We start from the raw sequence: 20,935 nt of genomic DNA, 5'->3' as shown, positions 1-20,935 counted from the left end.
ATAAAATTCTTCTATTGATTCAACATGCCTCTCAGCAAATAGTTTAGGGTGTCTACTTTCCAAAAAGGGGTCATTTTGGGGGGTGGGGGTGTTTTATGCCCAGCATTAGAGGTTTATGCCACACATCACTCACTCTAACCACCTGCAGGCCAAGCCTTTTCTGACACTTTTTGTTTACATGAAAAAAACCAGTATATTTTGCTAGGAAATTAATTTAAACCCCCAAACAGTATATATTTTTTTAAAGCAGACACCCTAGTGAATAAAATGGTGGGTTCCACAATTTTTTATGGCACATAGTACTTGTGCAGCGATTTTTCAAAAACACATTTTTAAAAAAAAATACACTTTTTTTTTTACTTTTAATGCACAAAAACACAATATATTGGCCAATTATTTGGTAATATATAAAAGATAATGGTATGCCGAGTAAATAGATACCAAACATGCGCATGCCCCGTGCAATGGCGACAAACTGCATACATTTTTAATATCCATAGGCAACGCTTTAAAAGCCTTTAAAAGCTACCATTTTAGATTTACAGAGGAGGTCTAGTGTTAGAATTACTGCCTTTGATCTGACGTTCACGGTGATACCTCACATGCATGGTGCAACTGCTGTTTACATACCGGCACAGAGTCAACGCTTGTGCACACAGGTGTGCGTGCATGGGAGGGGCGAGTTTTTAATTTTATCTTTTAAGTTTTTTTGATTTTTTTTTACACTGTATTGAATCCTTTTTTTTTTTGATCACTTTTAATGCTATCACTGGGAATGCAAATATCCCCTATAACTTTAATGGGCATTGTCATATATTCTTTTTTGAGAAATCTGGGGTCTATCAGGGTCTGGATATCTCCTCTGCCCTTACATATCTAATCAAACCAAAAATCGGTGTGATCAGATGCATTTCCAATTTTACAAATGGCGTGGTTTATATCCTGCGAAACTGAAGTGATGAAAAGCTCGTAGCTTCCGAATTTTTAGACTATAGAGATGATTGGCACCAGTCTCGTCTCCAATCAGCTCTATGGTCAGCTGGCAGAAACACCGGCTGCATTCTCAGGTTCCCCCTATGGCACGGGACTGCCTAAGAAGGCCGTGGAAGGCAGCAGGGGCATCAACTCCCGCTGCTTGTAAAAGCAATCCTGCAGCTAATTGGCCACTAGGATTGCTTTTACATGACAGCCGATCGCCGGCTGAAAAAAAAAATGAATGTACTGCACTTATGGGACTCACCACGTCACCAAGTCATACTGCAGTGCTGGTATTATTATACAGGATTTATATAGCGCCAACAGTTTGCTCCGCGCTACAATATAACGGGAGACAATACAGAATACAGTTCAATACAAGATGGTTAGGAGGGCCTGATCCTGGGAGCTTACAATCTAAGAGATATGTGAAAGACAAGGATGTACTATGCCACTAGTACTCGCCAGTTCACCAAAAGGTAGCTTGGCACTAGTACTGGCACTCTGCTGCATATGAGAGTCATCACTGACAAATGCTAACAGAGATCAGGCCTGATTCTGCAAACGCTGCGGTTTTGTGTGTAATATATCAAATGACAGTGACCTACTGACGCTGCACTTGCTGGGGTAGAAGGGGGGGGGGGGTAAGCGTAGGGGATAAACGCAGGTGCTGGCAGGTCTGATCCCGCTAACGCTGTGTTTTTGGGGACACTATACTGATGTGAACGCTGGTATAGTGCTGATCTGATCAAAGATATTGATCCGTTCAGACAATATACTAGAAATGGAGGTTTATTGTGCATGCGCGTGTTCCGGGCAATCAAGGGGTTAAATGTGATGACTTGAGTACTGCCGGGCAATCTGATGCTATCTGGGAGGGATGTGAAAACCGCGGGAACGCCAATAACGTATATGTGATTTTGTGCACCCATGCCGCCCTGTAAGCAGTATTTCTGCTATAGGGCGGTCAGGAAGCGGTTACAGAAGCAGTTTGTGTTATGTTGTTGCGTTATTTTAAAATGACAATTGCGCGGTCATGCAACACTACACCCAAATTAAATTTACGTCCTTTTTTTCCCACAAATTGAAATTTCTTTCGGTGGTATTTGATCGCCTGTGCGTGTTTTATTTTTTGCACTATAAAAAAAAAAAAAAAAGGCTGACAATTTTGAGAAAAAAAAATATTTTGGACTTTTTGCTATAAAACATGTCCAGTAAAAAAAATTTAAAAATCAAATTTCGTCCTAAATTTCAGCCAAAATGTATTCTACGACATGTCTTTGCTAAAAAAAAAATCCCAATACGTGTAAATTGATTGGTTTACGTGAAAGTTATAGCGTTTACAAAATGGCGGTATAGATACTGGATTTTAAATTTTTTTTTATAATAAATGGCGGCGATCAGCGACTTATGGCGGGATTGTGGCAACCAGTCTGACACTGGGGGGAAACTGACTTGGGGTCACTGACATCCCCAGTGACAACAACACAATAATCAGTGCAAAAAAAAAAAAAAAAAAAAAAAACCACTGACACTGTACTAATGGCACTAGGAAGGAAGGGGTTAACTTTTTTAGGCAAAGGGTTAACTGTGTGAAGGGAGTGTTTTACTAGTGGGCAGGGGGGGGTGTACTTCACAGGAACACACTGATCCTGAGAGCTAAACTCCGCTCTCAGGAACAGAGTGCTGGGAACTGACAGGGAGAAGAAATGCAAATTTATCAATGAAAGAAAACATGCCAAAAAAAAAAAAAAGTATATATATATATATATATATATATATATATATATATATATATATATACACACACATACACACACACACACATACACATATATACATACACATACTATATAAACATATACACATACTTTTATATATATATATACACACACACACACACACACACACACACACACATATATACGCATACAAATTATAATGTTCATCTTACCCTGGCCCATTGCTTTCCTCTCGTCTGGCCGAGCTGTCACTGCGTTCTGCCTTTGCCACCCTCTCAGTCAACTCACTGGCACTCCTTTCCACAATTTCTCCTTCATCCAGAGCCCTATGTAATCGGTAGTTCACCAGCTTTAAAACAATGAAGACGGCTGCTACCACTGGGCAGTACACAGCTACTATCACCAGAGAGGTGGAAAGTGCCTGGAGGAGAAAAGGTTAAAAATTTTAAATGTAAGAAAACATCTCGTGATAAAACAAAGTGTACAGGCAAAGTACAATTCAGGAATGAATACTCGTTTACATCTGTTACGGAACCCAATGATCAATATCAAAATTCGGTCCTCCACAAGCCAGAGGTTCATTTGCAACATAAAGACTTCAGAGTTATCTGAACTATACTTGCATGCCCATAGAGGCATCATCAACATGCATAGTAGTTCTGCATACACTGCATTAACTGAGGCAAGACGGACAAGCCCAAAACCAATAGTTGATAAGTGTTAGCAGTTGACAACTGGGAGGTGCTAGTAAAGTTTAGTAATGACTGGTACACACAATGAGAAAATCAGACGAAAAACTGCATTCGGAGCAATCGTCCGATAATCTATTCATTAGTACTCAGCTTTTGAGAGCTGATCACAACAGTTCATGCGAAAATACCTGAAGAGACAGGAACAAAATGTTTTCTCATAAGATAAAAGTAACAAACGATTTTAGTGTAATTAGTATAGTGTTTGTATGGAAAAAAAAAAATAGAGTGACCAAGACCATGCATGCTCAGAAACAAAAGAATACATTACAATACAATATCGTGGGAGTTGTATTCTGTCTTACAAGAATTGTTATACCCTATTCATTTTCGATATGAGACTAGCATGCAAAAAAAAAGCACAGACGATATTCCCGAGTGTAGCTCGGGGTAAAGTTTCAGTACCATAAGCAGTAACCCCGAGCTACAATCGGGATTACCAAGCGGCGTTGCTCCGGGATCTGCTCTTCTCTTACCTTGCCCTGCGCTCCTGCGATGTCCCTCCTGCAGTGTCCCCTGTAATGTCCCCTGGCGGATGCCGGCATCTGTCATTTGGGTTCCGCCCCCTGCGACGTCGGGACGGAACGGCAGGAAATTTGAAAATGACAAAAAGTAACATTCACTAAATTCACTAAAATCACATAGTAAAACATTACTGTATCAAACCATTTCACATACATTTTATACCTAGTGCTTTGTCCTGTGCCCTGCCTGCATTTTTACTGTTCTTTCTGCCTGGAAACTGAGAAATGTCCATGGCGTCCAAAAAGCGTCCCTTTAGGTCAAAAGCGGTTTTAGACCAGCTAGTTAACAGGTGATCGTAAATTAGAACCACTTGCAGAATTGAGTGATTTGTGGGGAAATTCATCATCAGCCACTGAAAACGATTTTGCGACTTTACTCAGTGATGTGCGAACTTGGCGCTGTATTTCAAATTTCAGTGTTTTTGGTTTGATTATATTATTGAATTAAATTTATTATATTATTTCTTATAATTATTTATTAAATTATATATGATGATTTTGTGTTTCAAATTTTAACATACACGGGATGTTTACTAGACTCTTGTTCAGATTTCAGTGAGTTATTCCTAAAAATTACATATATTTAAAAATATAAAAACTATATATTTCCATGCAAAAAAAAAATGTACCGCTTTGAGCACAGAAATATGGACATATTCAGACCGCTAGAAAGGTTAAGGTCATGCCCGGTGTTCTTGATTTTGGTTTCGTGTTGAAAATACTGCCCTCCTGAACCTTATTCTCCCCCTTGATGTATTTAAAGGTTTCAATCATGTCTCCCCTTTCCCTTCTTTCCTCCAGACTGTACATATTAAGTTCTTGAAGTCGCTCTTGATAAGTTTTATCCCCCAGACCTTTCACCATTTTGTTACCCGCCTCTGGATTCGTTCTGTCTTAACATCTTTTCATAAGCAAGATTATTTATTTATTTATTTCAGGTACTTATATAGTGCTGTCAATTTACGCAGTGCTTTACACATATATATTGAACATTCACATCAGTCCCTAACCCTCAAGGGGTGTACAATCTAAGGTCCCTAACTCACATTCATACATACACATACTAGGGCCAATTTAGACAGGATACAATTAACCTACCAGCATGTCTTTGGAGTGTGGGAGGAAACCGGATCACCCGGAGGAAACCCACAGGGAGAACATGCAAACTCCATGCAGGAGGCGCCATGGTCGGGAATCAAGCCCATGACCCATTTACTGCAAGGCAGATGTGTCAACCACGCTTGAATTCACCAAGCTCCTGAGAGCGACCCATTCTCTCACAAATGTTTGTAGAAGCAATATGCATGTATCAGTGCTTGGTTTTATACACCTGTGGCCATGGTGGTGACTGGAACACCTGAATCCAATGATTTGGATGCTCATACCGCCGTACGAGCCATTAGTTCATGTCTGGATGTTTCATACTGGTTTTTTATGTGCATTCTATTCTATTTACTCACATATTGTTTATTGGTAATGGTACATCATTTATTTATATATATATTTGATTTTTTTGGGGGGATAAGCTAGTGTGGGAGTAAGGTAGAATTGGGGTAGCGCTGCACCAATTCACTTTATATATTGCACAATATCCATGGTATATGGTTGGGTGTTAGCAGCCCCCTCCCCAGACTTGCCATTAGTCCATTTTGAGTAGCGCAGGAGGTCCCTATCGATCGAATGATTTGGAGGGGTGTCCCAATACTTTTGGCAATATAGTGTAGTATATATATGTATATATATATATATATATATATATATATATATATACATACATACACATATACATACACATACATATATATACATATATACATACACACACCACGGGGAACTGTGAATGTATGCTATTTGAGCACAGAGCACTTTCAACTAATCATGTTTACATCACCATGGATTGAAAGTTTATTTGGACACTTTTGATTTTATATATATATATATATATATATATATATATATATATATATATATATATATACAGTCATGGCCGAAATTGTTGGCACCCTTGATATTTCTCCAGGAAATCATGTATTTCTCACGAAACGTATTGCATTAACACATGTTTTGCTATACACATGTTTATTCCCTTTGTGTGTATTGGGACAAAACAAAAAAAGGGAGGAAAGAAAGCAAATTCGACATAATGTCACACAAACCTCCAAAAATGGGCTGGACAAAAGTATTGGCACCCTTTCACAACTGCGGATAAATAAGAATGTTACAAGCATGTGATGCTCCTGTAAACTCACCTGGGGCAAGTAACAGGTGTGGGCAATATAGAAATCACACCTGAAAGCAGATAAAAAGGAGAGACGTTCACTTAACCTTTGCATTGTGTGTCTGTCTGTGCCACACTAAGCATGGACAACAGAAAGAGGAGACGAGAACTGTCTGAGGACCTGAGAACCAAAATTGTGGCAAAATATCAACAATCTCAAGGTTACAAGTCCATCTCCAGAGAACTAGATTTGCCTTTGTCCACAGTGCGCAACATTATCAAGAAGTTTGCAACCCATGGCACTGTAGCTAATCTCCCTGGTCGTGGACGGATGAGGAAAATTGATGAAAGATTGCAACGCAGAATAGTCCGGATGGTGGATAAGCAGCCCCAAACATGTTCCAAAGACATTCAAGCTGTCCTGCAGGCTCAGGGAGCATCAGTGTCAGCGCGAACTATCCGTCGACATTTAAATGAAATGAAACGCTATGGCAGGAGACCCAGGAGGACCCCACTGCTGACACAGAGACATAAAAAAGCAAGACTACAGTTTGCCAAAATGTACTTGAGTAAGCCAAAAGCCTTCTGGGAAAACGTCTTGTGGACAGATGAGACCAAGATAGAGCTTTTCGGTAAAGCACATCATTCTACTGTTTACCGAAAACGGAATGAGGCCTACAAAGAACAAAACACAGTACCTACGGTAAAATATGGTGGAGGTTCAATGATGTTTTGGGGTTGTTTTGCTGCCTCTGGCACTGGGTGCCTTGACTGTGTGCAAGGCATCATGAAATCTGAGGATTACCAAAGGATTTTGGGTCGCACTGTAGGGCCCAGTGTCAGAAAGCTGGGTTTGCGTCCAAGATCCTGGGTCTTCCAGCAGGACAATGACCCCAAACATACGTCAAAAAGCACTCAGAAATGGATGGCAAAGAAGCGCTGGAGAGTTCTGAAGTGGCCAGCAATGAGCCCAGATCTAAATCCCATTGAACACCTGTGGAGAGATCTTAAAATTGCTGTTGGGAAAAGGTGTCCTTCCAATAAGAGAGACCTGGAGCTGTTTGCAAAGGAAGAGTGGTCCAAAATTCCGGGTGAGAGGTGTCAGAAGCTTATTGATGGTTATAGGAAGCGACTGATTTCAGTTATGTTTTCCAAAGGGTGTGCAACCAAATATTAAGTTAAGGGTGCCAATACTTTTGTCCAGCCCATTTTTGGGGTTTTGTGTGACATTATGTCATATTTGCTTTTCTGCCTCTGTTTTATATTTGTTCCAATACATACAAAGGGAATAAACATGTGTATAGCAAAACATGTGTTAATGCAATACCTTTTTTGTGTGAAATACTTGATTTTCAGGAAAAATATCAAGGGTGCCAACAATTTCGGCCATGACTGTATATATATATATACATATACATATATATACATACATATATACATACACATTGTTTGGATACTTTGTTTAATTTTTATACACTGTTTAAAATATTTTTAGTAACCAAAGTTAGTTGGCTGTTTCCAAATTCCTGCAGTTCAAAACTATGCACTTTTGCCCTGCTGCACTTCCAAAGAGCAAACCCTACAGAGTAAACTCTACAGAATTTCTACACCTCTTAAATACAACACTAATTTGGCACCAATTAGGACAACAGGTCACCTCTATTACATATGTAAATTGATAATACCCACTACTCAACACCTAAGCAGCACAAAAACAATTACTCTAGTGCTTGGTTAGCAGCAACACAGACCCAATATTAAGGTTTTAAGTAAACAATTTAGTCAAAAACATCAGTTCAGTAAAGTTTAGTATGAAACCTGTGGTTCATTTAGAAAAATGCAGATTAATATAAGAGATAAAATGGCAAAACGTTGTTTTAATTTTGGATAGAGAAAGGGAAGGTTATAACACTTGTCAATTTTTATATTTTTGCAGCCTGTGTTCCATTGTGGAGATTTTTCCTTCACTTTCTGTCCCATAGCCAAAAAAGGAAGTGAGAGGAAATTCCTCCAAAATGAGGGAAATTCTTGGTTGTCCCCAGGGTCACCAGAACTAATGTCCCCATTTGAAGATTTCCCCTCTATTCCTGTTCTGAAGACAACCCAAAATTTAGGTTTCTCTTTCAGTAAAGGTAAACTGGAAAAATACAGAGGTCTCTTTAACACGGACACAAACAGCAATAAAACATGGCAAACGTTCTTATCCCTCTCCGCTTTATCCAAAACGAAGAGAAAAAAAGTTTTCCCTTTGGTTATACTGTGACTTTATTGCTATCACAAGAGTGCTATAAGTAACAGGTGTGCTCTATGGACACATGAGGGTCTTTTGGATCCCTAGTGCCTCTCCTGCACTTAGAGAACTGTGATCAAGGAAACGGCATCCTCAAACAGCTGCTTAACCTGGCTTTCCTAGCTTTGGCTTGATGACTCTAAACCAGGGGTGGGCAAACTTTTTGATTTGAGGGCCGCAATGGGTTCATATATTGGACCCGGGGGCCGGACCAAGAGTAGATGAATGATGTGTATCTGTCATCCATAGTAAGTATAGTAATATTCCCCCATAGTAATTCATCCCCCATATAGTAATTCATCCCCCATAGCAATTCATCCCCCATAGCAATTCATCCCCCATATCGTAATTCATACCCCATATAGTAATTCATCCCCCATATAGTAATTCATCCCCCATATACAGTTGTGGCCAAAATTATTCAACCCCCACTGAAATTGAGTGTTTTGGCCAGTTTGACATTGCTTTTGATCATTCAGTCATCTTGCTTACATTTACATTAAAGAGGCACTTGTAGGTCAGACAAATATAACATAACAGTTATAATGAAATAACCACAAATGTCTTTTCTGTGCTCACAGCATTATCAGTTTTATTCAACCCCCAAGTGACATTCAATCTTAGTACTTAGTACAGCATCCTTTTACAGTTATAACAGCTTTTAAACGTGAAGCATAGCTTGACACAAGTGTCTTGCAGCGATCTACGGGTATCTTCGCCCATTCTTCATGGGCAAAGGCCTCCAGTTCAGTCACATTCTTAGGCTTGCGCACTGCAACTGCTTTCTTTAAGTCCCACCAGAGGTTCTCAATCGGATTTAAGTCTGGTGACTGCGATGGCCACTCCAAAATGTTCCAGCCTTTCCTCTGCAACCATGCTCTAGTGGACTTGGAGGTATGCTTGGGATCATTGTCCTGTTGAAAGGTCCAACGTCTCCCAAGCCTCAGGTGTGTGACGGACTGCATCACGTTTCCATCCAATATCTCCTGGTACTGAAGAGAATTCATGGTACCTTGCACACGCTGAAGCTTCCCTGTACCTGCAGAAGCAAAACAGCCCCAAAGCATGATTGACCCTCCACCATGCTTCACAGTAGGCAAGGTGTTCTTTTCATCATAGGCCTTGTTCTTCCTCCTCCAAACATAGCGTTGATCCATGGGCCCAAACAGTTCTAATTTTGTTTCATCAGTCCACAGAACACTATCCCACAACTTTTGTGGTTTGTCCACATGGCTTTTGGCATACTGCAGTCGACTCTTCTTATTCTTTGGAGACAGCAAGGGGGTACGCCTGGGAGTTCTGGCACGGAGGCCTTCATTACGCAGTGTGCGTCTTATTGTCTGGGCTGAAACTTCTGTACCCACATCTGACAAATCTTTTCTCAGTTCCTCAGCAGTCACACGGGGACTTCTCTCCACTCTACGCTTCAGGTAGCGCACAGCAGTCGAAGTCAGCATCTTCTTTCTGCCACGACCAGGTAGCGTTTCAACAGTGCCCTTTGCCTTGAATTTGCGAATGATGCTTCCTAAGGTGTCTCTTGGTATGTTTAACATCTTTGCAATCTTCTTATAGCCATTGCCCTTCCTGTGAAGAGAAATCACCTCTTCTCTTGTCTTCCTGGACCATTCTCTTGCCTTCACCATGTTTGTAACCACACCAGTAAATGTCTAGAAGGAGCTGAGTATCACAGTCATTTTAAAGCTGCCTAATTGGTGCTTATTATGCTTGATTGCTGCTCGGTGACATCCACAGGTGTTTTCAATACCTGATGGAAAGCACCTGTATGAACCTCTGTTCTTCAGAGTGGTAGTCTTTAAGGGGTTGAATAATTGTGGCAATGAAGAAACCACATAAGAACCATTTACTACTGTATTACATAAACAATTGATGTCATTTTAGTTGCATTTGGGTAGTTACAACGTCCTTGTAGGATTTGATTCTGAATACAATTCCAAATGTACACTATAGTCCCTAAACCCCTTTACAGCATTGGGGGTTGAATAATTTTGGCCACAACTGTACAGTGGGGATCGAAAGTTTGGGCACCCCAGCTAAAAATTTGTATTAATGTGCATACAGAAGCCAAGGAAAGATGGAAAAATCTCCAAAAGGCATCAAATTACAGATTAGACATTCTTATAATATGTCAACAAGTTAGATTTTATTTCCATCATTTACACTTTCAAAATAACAGAAAACAAAAAAATGGTGTCTGCAAAAGTTTGGGCACCCTGCAGAGTTAATATCTTGTACTGCCCCCTTTGGCAAGTATCACAGCTTGTAAACGCTTTTTGTAGCCAGCCAAGAGTCTTTCAATTCTTGTTTGAGGTATCTTTGCCCATTCTTCCTTACAAAAGTCTTCCAGTTCTTTGAGATTTCTGGGCTGACTGTCACGCACTGCTCTTTTAAGGTCTATCCATAGATTTTCAATTATGTTGAGGTCAGGAGATTGTGAAGGCCATGGCAAAACCTTCAGTTTACACCTCTTGATGTAATCCCCAGTGGATTTCGAGGTGTGTTTAGGATCATTATCCATTTGTAGAAGCCATCCTCTCTAACCTCAGCTTTTTCACAGATGGCATCAAGTTACCATCCAAAATTTGCTGAAATTTTATTGAATCCATTTTTCCTTCTACTCGTGAGATGTTCCCTGTGCCACTGGCTGCAACACAACCCCAAAGCATGATTGATCCAACCCCATGCTTAACAGTTGGACAGAGGTTCTTTTCATTAAATTCTGTGCCCCTTCTTCTCCAAACGTACCTTTGCTCATTTCGGCCAAAAAGTTCAATTTTAACCTCATCGGTCCACAGAACTTGTTTCCAAAATGCATCAGGCTTGTCTATATGTTCATTTGCAAAGTTCAAACGATGATTTTTGTGGTGAGGACGTAGAAGAGGTTTTCTTCTGATGACTCTTCCATGAAGACCATATTTGTACAAGTATCTCTTTATAGTGGAATAGTGTACCACAACTCCAGTGTCTGCCAGATCTTTCTGGAGGGATCGTGCAGTCAAACGTGGGTTTTGAATTGTTTTTCTCACAATCCTGCGAGCTGTTCTGTCTGATATTTTTCTTGGTCTTCCAGATCTTGCTTTAACTTCCACTGTTCCTGATGACTGCCATTTCTTAATTACATTCCGAACAGAGGATATTGACATCTGAAAACGCTTTGCTATCTTCTTATAGCCTTCCCCAGCTTTGTGAGCGTCAACTATTTTCAGTTTCAGTTTTCTAGACAACTGCTTAGAAGAACCCATGTTGCTGATTGTTGGGGCAAGGTCAGATGAGTCTGGGCATTTAAAACCTTTGAGATTGACATAACCTGGTCTTTCCAGACAATGATTGAGAACAATCCATGACACTGGCAGGTCTCAGCTTTGCAAAGGGGGCAATGCATGCTATAAATTCTGCAGGGTGCCCAAACTTTTGCAGACGCCATTTTTTTGTTTTCTGTTATTTTGAAAGTGTAAATGATGGAAATAAAATCTAACTTTTGTTGACATATTATAAGAATGTCTAATCTGAAATTTGATGCCTTTTGGAGATTTTTCCATCTTTCCTTGGCTTCTTTATGCACATTAATACAAATTTTTAGCTGGGGTGCCCAAACTTTCGATCCCCACTGTAGTAATTCATCCCCCATATAGTAATTCATCCCCCATATAGTAATTCATCCCCCATATTAATTCATCCCTCATATAGTATTTCATCCCCCACAGTACTATCCCCCCCCCCCCCAAGTAGTAAGCCAAGTCCCCCCTGTGTCAATTCACTTACCTTTGCTCCGCGCGTTCCTCTCGCCGTGTTCCCGCGCCGTTCCGGTCTTCAGGGCGGACTGTGAGAGGAGCCTAGCTCCCCTCAAGTTCCTCACGCTGCCCCGCCTACACACATCCTGACAGCCGATGTTTGCCACGCACCGCGGGCCGGATTAAAAGGTCCGCCGGGCCGTATACGGCCCGCAGTTTGCCCATTGCTGCTCTAAACCCACAAATGCTCAGAGCGGATCAGTTCCAGATTCATACATTCCTTCATCTCTCCCTGCTCACTGCCACCCTTATGGGTCTTTTATTCCCTGGCTCCCAGAATTGGTTATACCCATCGACCGAGGAAGGTGGGTGTTCAGATAAAGGGTACAACAGCAAAAATGCACACTGCATTTATCCCTAGCTTCCTTTTGTTAAACCACTGACACTGTGTCGATGACCAAAGCTAAAGCTTAACATACATTATACAATTTTCTTGTATAATTTTCCTTTACATTTACCAAAAACCATATAATATGTGGTCAAACCTAAACAACAATTTAAATTTGCACCCAATGAGGCCGGCCCTTGCACTACATAGTTGAATGTAAAAATAAAGGAGCTTATACAGAAATGGTACAAGAAAATTGTATAATGCAGGGCTTGACAAATCCCAGATGCCAGGTCACCATGGTGGCAAGAAAATGCATCCTGGCGCCTGGGCTGTCAGCCTATTCACTGTTCCGCACCCGTTGTCTGGACTTCCGAGTGTATTGTGCACCCTTCCAGTCTGTCACTCCTTGACTGCGCTCCTGGTGTCCGGAGCTGCCCACTCTGATAGAATTTCCTTCATTTGGCCGTCGGCAGCGTGTGGGCAAGGCATTGGGGTCACATGACTGTTGGTAGAGAGCCGTTCACTCAACCGAATCTTGCATCACTGAGCTGGGATCGGAGCTTAGTTGGTTGGTGGCGTTGAAGAGGAAGGGGGAAGTTTTGTGGACCGGCCTGCCCATTGAATGTGTAGGTGCTACATTGCTGCTGCACAATACTTATACCTGTGAGCTCAACTGATGTTTTGGGTCTCTCTCTTTGCAGGATTGGAATGTCTCTTTGCTGGAAATATGGGGTTGAAATATAGGGTTGTGAATTTGCTGTCAAATTTGTACTGCCCAATGCCCCGAACATGCAATTTCGAGCGCCTGGCTACTAACTTTTTTTATCTGATCCTAGATTGAAAGCAAATTTGTCAAGCCCTATATAATGTATGGCCACTAACTAACCTCTAGTCCTAGAATAAGAACTGAGAGAACTAAATAGACTCTTGGCGATAACACAGAAAATGTACATAGGACAGCTCTGAATTTCTGCCAAGATAAAAAATGTTTTTGAATATCACAAACCGAAACAAAATGCTGCACAGGAGGAAGGAAAGAAAACCGCTCCATTTCCCCATCAACACAGTCAGTGTTGATGGGGGAATGCCTCCTGCAGCACCATTGTATTCTGCCAGCAGGGGGAGGGGGGGGGGGTACAGGGAGCTTGGGTGGGTTAACTTGGGAGCAAACAGCCTGCTCATCGGTGCATCGAATCTCGAACAGTCCCTGCTGAACCAGTTATGATTCGATCCATCTCTGGCCATCCTAATAGACCAAAAAGGAAACAATTGAGAAATTGGGATTTAAAAACATTGGTCATCCTTTCACCTCGGTTACCCCACTGGGGAGATTTTCTACTTTCCATTCCTGTGACACTCATACAAGAAATACGAAGGAACAGTCAACACCAGAGTAGGAATGCAAAGTACGACAAAAGCACTGTTGGTAGTTGTACCCTTCCACACTGCATAAAATGTGTTTTTGAAATTGAGGATTTGAAATTTGTAAAATTTTATATTGTCCTGAAAGGTTGTGAGGAGAAGTATCCCCATGTATGTATACAGGTGGTAATAAAGACCTGACAGAGGCGCTTACCTTTCCTTGTTCTAAAAAAAACAAAATAAATGGTTTTGACTGTTTACGCAATTAGTCTATGGGTTCACCTACTTTTTCTTCCAGCACTGTGAATATGTTTAATGGGTGTGTTCAATAAAAACACAAGAGATTAGAATCAGTTCTTCAAGCACATTGTGCTCATCTATTGTTGCGATGAGGATCAGATCACATTTTATGGCAAATTACTGCACAAAAGCAGTTAATTCCAAGGGGTTCACATACAGTACATTTTCTTGCCACTGTATAGTAAGAATGCACCATATTTGAAAACGGTCACCTTTTACCTAGACTGCAATATCCAGTTTGCTAGTATTTGCAGTGTCATCATACATGATCATTTGTAATCACAAAGGAAGATGTGATGACAGATCAGGATTTTCCACTTCTTTGTTCATTCATTCCTTTCATAGTAAAATGCAGTAAATTCTAAACATGCACACAGAAGAAAAGGTGTGTGGGGGCGAACCTGCCAGCTCATACTAACCACTGATCCCACTGCTAAAAAAGAAACTGCAAAGGTAACATATCCAGGCCTGAGCAACAAGAGCAGATCGTATCCTCCAGCACAAGGAAACCACTGCAAATTAAGTTAACATTTTCACAAGTTATTGCGCAAAACCACAGCACATTCATTTCCAAGAACAACTGTTTACTTGATTGCTATTCTGGTTGCTTCATTTCATTTGGTTAAAGACTGACTCATTTCCTCTCCAGGCAAAAAAAATAAAAATGCAACCGTAATAATCTGGAACAAAATCATCCTCTAAAAATGTACTGATTTTAACTGTTGTGCACACTCTCCACCCATTAAAAAAATGTATGATGAATAGTAAAGCTGTAGGAATGACAATGAAGCCTGGTTAACACCAGATACTTCCCGGGGCATTTTTAAATTGCATCCAGACTGCATGTTTGACATGTGGTGCTAGTTTACACCAGTGCAGTCAGTTTCAGTGTTTAACATAAGTACAGCCTACTGCATTTTTTTTTGTCGGAAATGCAATAAAACATGTGTAAATACAGCACACTGCACCAGAATGCACACTGTCCTAATGAAAATAATGATTTTCTATGTGTTTAAAAAAAGAAAAAAACACAAAAAAAAGAAAAGAAAAAGGAAATGCACAGGACTACACTGAAAATTCATCAAAAGCATGAGTAAAAGCATATGGAAAATTGCATCTGAAACAGTGGTATGAACAAGTCCTAAAACAAATAATTTCCGCTTTGGAAGGCATTTTATTTGCATAAGGTAAAACAATACATTCTGTTTTAGGCTCAGTCCACACTAGGCCACTCCAACGTTGCACGATTTTTGACGTGACTTTACACTCACTGGTACTCGCATCAAAGTAGTGCAAGATCCTCTTCAAAGTTTCTGTGACTTTATATGGCATCCATCCAAACGAGATGTCATAGAAAACAATGAGCTGTGACTTGTCATGTGACTTATGTGTTCAAAGTCACATGAAATGTTGCACTAGTGTGAACCGAGCCTTATTCTTTGCAAGAGTGATTCAACCTCTTGCTGTCAATCAATTCACTTGCAACTAAGGCAACGACAAAAATGAGGTTCAAACACTCGATTAACCAACCGATTTGGTAATATATGGCATCAAAATTGAAAGTTATGCTCTTGACCTTATGGGATCCTTTCATTGCTAGCAGGTCTGAAGCCTTGTTATTCTATGCAGAAAAGGATGACTAGAAGTACCACTTAAGCAAAATATGTTGCAGATCCCAATGTCCAGGCAGCTTGCTTGAGGAAATATGGAAGAAATCTGCTCATCTATGGCCATGTCAAAGGTGAAGCCACACCTCAGGACAGCTTTTCCGGGCAAAATGTTGACCTTTAACAGAATGAATTTCAGGAGGTAGAGTCAGTGCAAGAATCACAGCTTGCATGCAGAAAGGTACCATGGGATATATCATCCTTAGAAATTGAAAGTGAATAGACAGGAAGCTGTAAATCCAGTGAAATTGTAGAAAGAGGTGGTCCTGCAGAAAGACTGCACTCTTTACTGAAATATAGATTAGGCAAGCTTATATTGGATTGCCAAAAATAGCAATTATTGATACTGCTACTACAATGCTGATATTACATAATTAAAATGTATGCTGTGACTATAGATTTTGTTTACGTTTGTAAATCAAGATTACAGTTTAAATAAAAGGTGAACAATTTTTTATTTGTATAGTGTCCCCCCACAGAGTGTTCACACTTCTGGGAAGATGGACCCATCTATTTGTACTTCTAAACAAGTAAAGTCATCCAGTAGGGAAAAGATCTAAAATGAGATTTCCCCTCACTCTGAGGTATCACCTTTTCCTGTGGAGTTTGAAGACAGGAAGTTGAGGGAAATCTCCCCACTGGGAAACCAACAGCAAAAATGACCCAATAATGTCTTTCATCCTCCCCTACAATAGCCAAGATAAAAAAAGCTACACATACTGATAAAGGTTAGAGGCAGGTTTATGGGGAAACTAGGATAGCTTGGGATCATGTTTCTCTCAAGAGAGTTTGGATCTTTTTATGAATAAACATTTAATACAGGACGCCGATTACACTAAAAGGAAGCTTTCCTATAGCATATACATCTTTATACCCAAACACTGGTTTTACACAGACGTGATCCTGAGCAAGCAGGGATTATCATAATCACATTCAAAGCTGGTTAACTAGAGAAATCTAAGCCCACAAAAAGGTTTCCTGTAAATATAAACAGATCAATTCAGAGGTATACATTTCCAAGCTGAAGTTTGGGATATATACCAATGTAAGGCTCCATGCACACTAGTGTTTTCTGAGCTCCTACAAGCTGTTGTCCTATGTATCCATGCACACTGTTCCAGGTTAGTAGCACTTCTTAAGCTTATGGTTTAGAAGCAGAAAAAAAAAATTAATTTTGTAGAGTTTTTGGGAACATTTTTTTCAGCAGAAATGCTCAAACGCCCCTAACAGCTTTTTTTTTTTTTACTTTTTTTCTACATGTACTCTAAAAATGCTAATGCTCCTAAACACTACTACAAGCCAGCACAAAAACACTATTATAGGGGACATATCCTAGTAATGGCGCCGTGAGGATGAGTGGCAGAGGAACTCCAGGTAATCACACTAGCACAGAGCTGACTATTGGCCATACCCACCGCAGACCTACATGCCAAAAGCTCAAACACTCTGGGCACTCTCCTTCAAGAAAAATCAAAAATATATATCCCAGAGCCAAAAAGAAAATACTAAGTGATTAAGCAGCTGTGCAACAGTGAAAAACACCAATAATAAACAACAACAAAACAGCGCAAAATCCAAAACAAAATTACATAAGTGAACAAAAACTGAATTAACAATAAGTGTCCATATAAAAATAAGTCCTTATTCCCATCAGAACCAATAATAAATATTCAGAATGTGCTTCCACCTGTCCACCACGTGAGAAATAATATTGACCGCACTCACCAGATGGAGGTGAGTAATGAGCCATATAGGATATAAGGGATTTTGTTGTTTATTCTGGGCACCCTCCCTGCACACCCGCAGTACACCTAACTAAATATTTTCAACTCACCGGTCCTGCACCTAGGCCGCCAGTCAAATTCAAGATGGCGCCAACCCGCAGGCAGGCTGCCAGCACCAGCGAGACTGCATCTACTGCTCACAAGGAACTGAGTACAGGTAAGGTGCCTGCACCATGCCCAGAGCCAGAGGATTCTCTGCTCCCTGACACTCCCTGTATCTTCCGCTCATACGAGCTCCAGAGTGCCACAGGCTCTAGAGCTACAGGGGATATATTGTCACCATTGAGCACTAAGCTTAGGGAGATGTTAGCTATCTTCCGCTCTGACTTGGATAACGAACACTGAGAATTCAGGGCACTCTCAAACAGGAACTAGAGTCCACACGTTAGAGAACATTCATGCTAATGTTGAATCAAGACTAGCAGTGCTGGAACAGGCACAGGCCACTCTTGCCCAATCATTGTTCCAGCTTCGCCTCACAGTTGATGATGGCAAGAACCACAGCAGACGGAATATTATCCACATCCGCGGGATCCCTGAAGTGAATAGGAGTCCGGATCTCAGGGACACGGTACAAGCGATCCTAAGCATGCAACTGGATAAGGACCTATCCATTCCTGTAGAACTAGACAGAGTCCATAAAGTGGCTGGCCAAGGGGATCCTGAGAACCGTGCCACCCTGCATGATGTTCTGTGCCGCATCAATTTCTTTTGTACTTAAGGAAGAGGTTCTCCGCATGGCGTGGACTAAGAAATCCATTGAAATTGACGGAGCTACCATCACTTTCTACACAGACCTGTCAAGCATTATTCTTGCTATGCGGAGACAGCTCTGCCTCCTCTTGCAAAACATCCATGCAGCTAACACTACATACAGCTGGGGACATCCATTCCACCTTCAAGTTAAGGAAGGAAGGCAGAAACAGTTTCTTCTCCACTCACTGGATCAGCTACCTGCACGATTTTCTTTCCTGGATGTTGCTGATGTGGAAGTCCCCGACTGGTTGGTCCCTCTATTGGAACCAGACTCCATTGACCGGAGGGCTCCAATACCTCAACGCCAAAAGGAACAACCGCTCCTGGTCCACACGGCAAACCCAACACCTAGAACTGACAAGAAACGAGGCCTGAAGTCCTGTTACGCCTATTTGGCCTCCATCTGCCTTCACTATACTTCTCTCCTTATGGGACTGTAAGTACCTGTGACTGACCTATCTGTGCCTGGTCAACATTCCCGCTCTGAGAAGCCCTGGACAACCACAGATCAGTTAACCTAGAGTGGTCACTGCCTTATTCTGACTCTCCTCTCTCTAAACCCCTGGTTATTGCATAGCTCGCAGGCAGGCCAGCTCCTGTTCTGACCTACTAGGGACGGCCTCCTGCCTCACTTTCTAGGTGGCTCCATGTTCCCTAACCTCATGTGTATCTTACGTGCTACTCCGTTTATAAGTGGAATAAGATGTGTCCGTCACATGTATGATCAATAGCGACTCTCCCGCTTGACTTAACTTATGAGCCTCACTCTACTGGTTGCTGCAATTTTATGCCTTTCATGGGCATTGGGGACACTTGGACTCCAGGCCGCTTAGCCTTGAGTGTTGGAGTGGAGTGCTCTAAGGGGAGGTGGTTGTTATTGTCTGGGCCTCCTCTCAGGATGAGCTGACTGTCCCTTGCTGGGGGCTGCAATATATCCAATAGGTTGCTGTTGTGGCCGTTTTAATCTGCCACCCCGTTTTGCATTGGTGTGGGTCCTGCTTGTTATACATTACCATACCTCCTATTGATGTCAGATGGGGCAGCCAACTTAGAATGGTGGTGACTCAGTGTTCTGCCTGTTTATGCTTACTATTATATTCTCTCTCGGTTGCTATAGTTGGGGCGCAGGTGGGAGCCCGAAGTACCAGTCCTTTATGGCGCTTGGAAACGTCGATTTAATGTTATATTGTATGTGTTTGTACTCATGTTGTTATTTAGTAACATGGTTAATGTTTTCTGCCCACCTCCGTGGGTTCCATTGCTACTGTATACATTATTCTACTCACATAGGAAGCTCTGCCTGGCCGTTCATGAGCAGAGCTTGTTTTCTATCGATAAGAGTTAAGCAGAAATTATTTGTTTTCGTGATCTGTTTACGTGATTATTTCTCTTCTTTTCCTCCACTTCTTCAGCCCCCTCTCCCCTTCTTTTCTGCCCCCCACTTTTTTTTTCTGGGATACGCTGCCTGCATTCTAGTGACTGTGCTTTTCTACCACCATGCCTTCCCCGGGGTCAACTAGTCGCACGCTGATACCCCATCAACCGACTAAGTTGATCTCCTGGAATGTGAGGGGCCTAATTATCCCTGAAAAGAGATCCAGAGTTCTGGGGGATTTATGGAGGGAGCAGGCACATGTAGCCTATTTACAGGAGACATTTCAGGGGTACGCACCACCCTAACCTATGTTATTTTAGAAACCCACATGCGTATCATAGCACCTCCCTAGACTCGTAGTCCAAGGGAGTGAGTATATTACTTTTGCGCACGGCCAATTGGCAATATCAGAAGCAGAAGACAGATGAGGCGGGTCGCTCCTATTCTTGAAGGGTAGTCTGCAAGGTGAACAGGTGAAGCTGGTAAACATATACGCTCCTAACTCGGACCAAATCTCCTTCATGGACAGATGCCTATCTGAGCTATCCACATTTGGAGAGGGGTTTCTCCTGGTTGGAGGAGATTTTAATATGGCACCAGATCCCTTGCTGGATATTTCACACAACAATCCTCATCACTCATACACATTTCTACGCTGATTCAAACAGGCCCTGCATACTGCGCAACTGGTTGACGTGTGGCGCGTACTTCACTCTAAGAAAAGAGATTTGTACTTCTTGGTGACGCACGGATCATACTCCAAAATTGACCACTAACTCGTTCATCACTCAGACCTGCCTCAATTGCAAGCAAACTCAATTACAATGCACACTCTTGCCGACCACTCTCCAATCTGCATGGACATTGTTCTTGGGGCGAACCCGCTTAAAGTATGGCAGTGGAAAGTAAATGAGTCCCTGCTACAAGATGCCACCACAAAATCTTTGGAGGGAACGGAACTTAGGGCCTTCTTTCAAACCCATGCTGCTACTTCCTCACCTCCGATGGCAGTCTGGGAGATGCACAAATGCGCAATTCAAGGTATACTTATCT

At 41.5% G+C, this 20,935-nt stretch overlaps 1 protein-coding gene across 7 annotated transcripts in view; it reads right to left on the bottom strand.

Annotated features, from left to right (window-relative positions):
- The window catches only part of PCNX1 (pecanex 1), a 236,382-nt gene that overhangs the window by 176,859 nt on the left and 38,588 nt on the right, over positions 1 to 20,935 (bottom strand). For all 7 annotated transcript variants that reach the window (XM_089686842.1, XM_089686844.1, XM_089686845.1 and 4 more), the window contains exon 2: positions 2,930 to 3,138. In XM_089686842.1, coding sequence (XP_089542968.1) covers positions 2,930 to 3,138 — 209 coding nt within the window. The remainder of the gene's footprint in view (positions 1 to 2,929; positions 3,139 to 20,935) is intronic.

This window comes from Staurois parvus, unplaced genomic scaffold, assembly GCF_062004578.1.
Source record: "Staurois parvus isolate SC_StPar_1 unplaced genomic scaffold, SC_StPar_1.0 ptg000414l, whole genome shotgun sequence".
In the NCBI taxonomy this organism is placed as follows: Eukaryota; Metazoa; Chordata; class Amphibia; order Anura; family Ranidae; genus Staurois; species Staurois parvus.
This window is presented reverse-complemented; position numbering and strand designations above follow the sequence as displayed.